Source organism: Atta colombica, unplaced genomic scaffold (genome assembly GCF_001594045.1).
Source record: "Atta colombica isolate Treedump-2 unplaced genomic scaffold, Acol1.0 scaffold205, whole genome shotgun sequence".
Taxonomy (NCBI): Eukaryota; Metazoa; Arthropoda; class Insecta; order Hymenoptera; family Formicidae; genus Atta; species Atta colombica.
The window spans coordinates 2,747,311-2,750,039 of NW_017259300.1; the positions used below are offsets into that span (position 1 = coordinate 2,747,311).

General features: G+C 30.6%; 1 protein-coding gene across 1 annotated transcript in view; it reads right to left on the reverse strand.

Annotated features, from left to right (window-relative positions):
- The window catches only part of LOC108687303 (peroxidase), a 4,985-nt gene extending 3,441 nt beyond the window's left edge, over positions 1–1,544 (reverse strand). The window contains exons 1-2 of the mRNA XM_018192994.1: positions 1,200–1,544; positions 316–765 (exon numbers count right to left, since the gene is read on the reverse strand). Coding sequence (XP_018048483.1) covers positions 316–765; positions 1,200–1,333 — 584 coding nt within the window. The 5' untranslated portion in view covers positions 1,334–1,544. The remainder of the gene's footprint in view (positions 1–315; positions 766–1,199) is intronic.
- Between the last annotated feature and the right edge of the window lie 1,185 nt (positions 1,545–2,729).

A 2,729-nucleotide genomic window follows, 5' to 3' on the forward strand; every position in this document is an offset into this window, starting at 1 on the left:
ATTTTTGAAAGAGTATGAAAATTGTCACTTTTTTTCCCAAGAAATGATATATTTTCATTCTTCTCCAAAAATGGCCGTATTTTCACTCTCTTAGAGTGAGATTTCACTTCAAGAAATGCCATGCAAGTCAGTCAAATGCTGTTTTTTTTTACACAGTGCATGAAAACAACATTATACTCTGAATTCTAATGCGAATTATGATTGTTTAAAATAATCTTAACAATTTAATTTAAAGAGCTTAATAATATTTTTTCTTAAAAAATTGAAGATCTTTGTCATATTTATGTCACTTTACAGAACAAAACGAAGTCTTACCTCATTTTCTCGATTATTTTCGTCGCCGCAATTTCGCCCACTGCTGCTAAAGCAAGAGCGCTAACGTTGGAACATGTGCTTACTGCGTGGCGATGTCTGGACTCAGGAGATGAAGGTAGCAACGGTGACTTCGCAACGATTACATCTGCAGATAGATGATCTTTTATCGCCTGTTCGCCAGCTCGTAATGCCTGGGTGTATTCCATTTGGCTGAGATGCTTTGTTGAAATGTTGATATTCTCTTTAGATATTAAGATAGAATTGGGTTCAGCTGTGACACTAGCGGTGCTGCTGAAGGCTGCGTGCGAAATAGATCCAAGGGCCAATCCTAATCTCAAGGCATTATCTGAACTGTCAGGAGATGTTGCATTTTCATGCTTAGGATTAGTGGAATTGGTTTGGCTCATAGAGTAGCTGACGGATACTATCAAAGCCATAGTAAAAACCACTCTGTGAAATAGTGAAAAATCATAAATCATATTGAAAAATCTAATCGCTCAGTAATCTTAATTTCTCTAATGTGCGATATTTTTGGCATGTAATTTATTATCTTTTAGTAATCCGATCAAATTCTTGCTATCTACTGATAGCTCGATGGATATTAGAGATCCTATAATTGTTAGAATGAAATTTAAATTGCTAGACATTTATTTCTGCATCTTTCCACTTTTTTATAAAATAGCATGAGTTTGTTGATTTAGCTGCAGTTTTTGTAAGTAAAATATATATATAATTTATCCCTAATTAAATTTGAAAGTAAAAAATAAGAATTTGGATGTAATTTGGTAATCTTATTTAATATTATTTTATTAATTTGGAAATTTCTATCAGAAATTATTCAATTTATTTTTTTCAATCCTATTTTGAATATAACTTACACTTACATCAAGATACCGCAGACGCAGCATTGAAACTGTCGTAGTCGCGTTCTTCGAGACCTTAAGAGGCTGGCGAATTCAATGTAATCGATCGAATCCGTAGATCTTCTTAGAGGCGTTCTTTCCGTGATACCGCGCATTTTCGTCGCACAGAAACACTTAAGTTAAATAATATGCAGAATTCTGTCTTCAGCGACAAGCGAGATTCCTTCTTGCTTGGCAATTTGATCCCCCTTATATGACTCACTTTGCACGACTAACACGTATGAGTGATCGATACGTACAGATACCTGAGCTTTTCCGGTGCCATATTTATAACAAATAACAATGATTAATTATGATTCTAGTAATTACACAACACTTCACCGTTAAACTTCAACCTCATTTAGAGGAAATTCTATCGAAAATTTCTCAATGAGAGAAAATTGATATATTTAAAATAATTTTTAATCGAGAGATTTTTCTGAAATTTTAACGAGTCGCTGTCATTTAGAAGATTTTAGGCGCGAGCTTATTTTTATATTTTTTCAATATGGTTTAAGGAAAGCAAAGTCCAATAAAGTTCTTAACCCAAGTAAATTATTTGGTTCACACGTTCGCGCAGGTAATCTGATTATATAAGGTGAATTGAGAAGCGACAGTCGGGAATGAAACATGAGTTGTCTCAAGTATTTTTATTTTGCGGTATAATACGAGTTTGCGTCTTAAAATGCAAACGATCATGCATCATAGAAATAATCTATAACAATCACATTGTGAGTGTATTATCTTGCAGTCAATATAAAAATATAACTACGAAATGTAACGTAAAATAAAATAGTAGAATAAATAGTTAAATAATTGTTAAATAATTGTTAAATAATTTAATGTATTTTACACATGTCGGAAGCAAAAATAAACTGAAATCTACAAGATAAATCGGAAAGTTGCTGAGATTAAATAGTTATCAAAAAAATTATGTTATTTTTATTAACATAGTACACAAAAATATACATTTATGAATTTGTAATAAAAATATAAAAATTCGAAAAGTTGGCTGATTGCATATGATTGAATAATGTGTGTTTGAAAAATTTCAGCATTGGCAATCATTTCAATTTCATGGCAATCATCTGGAAATTACTTTTTCAAAAATGTAGTTGCAATTATTAATGCACATTTAACAGTTTTTAAAAGTATCTTATGCAAATACAGATAATTATCATTTCGAAAATATTGTATATCACTGAGTTATGCGATTAATTAAATTCGAGTTCCCCTGGTCCTTTTTTAATATTAATTTTAATACATGCGCGCGCGCGCGTGTGTGTGTGTGTGTGTGTGTGTGTGTACCTTATATTTATTTTTACAAGTTTATGTACATATATAGTGAAAAACATTTTATATCTGTATTAAAAACGATTCACTTATATTTTTATCAAAATTTTTTGTGTTGAACTTTTAATATCAGAGCATTAATTTAATATAAATGTGTTAAATTAATATGCAATATTTTTTAATGTTTAAATAACATAATTTAAAAGTAAATAAATAAAT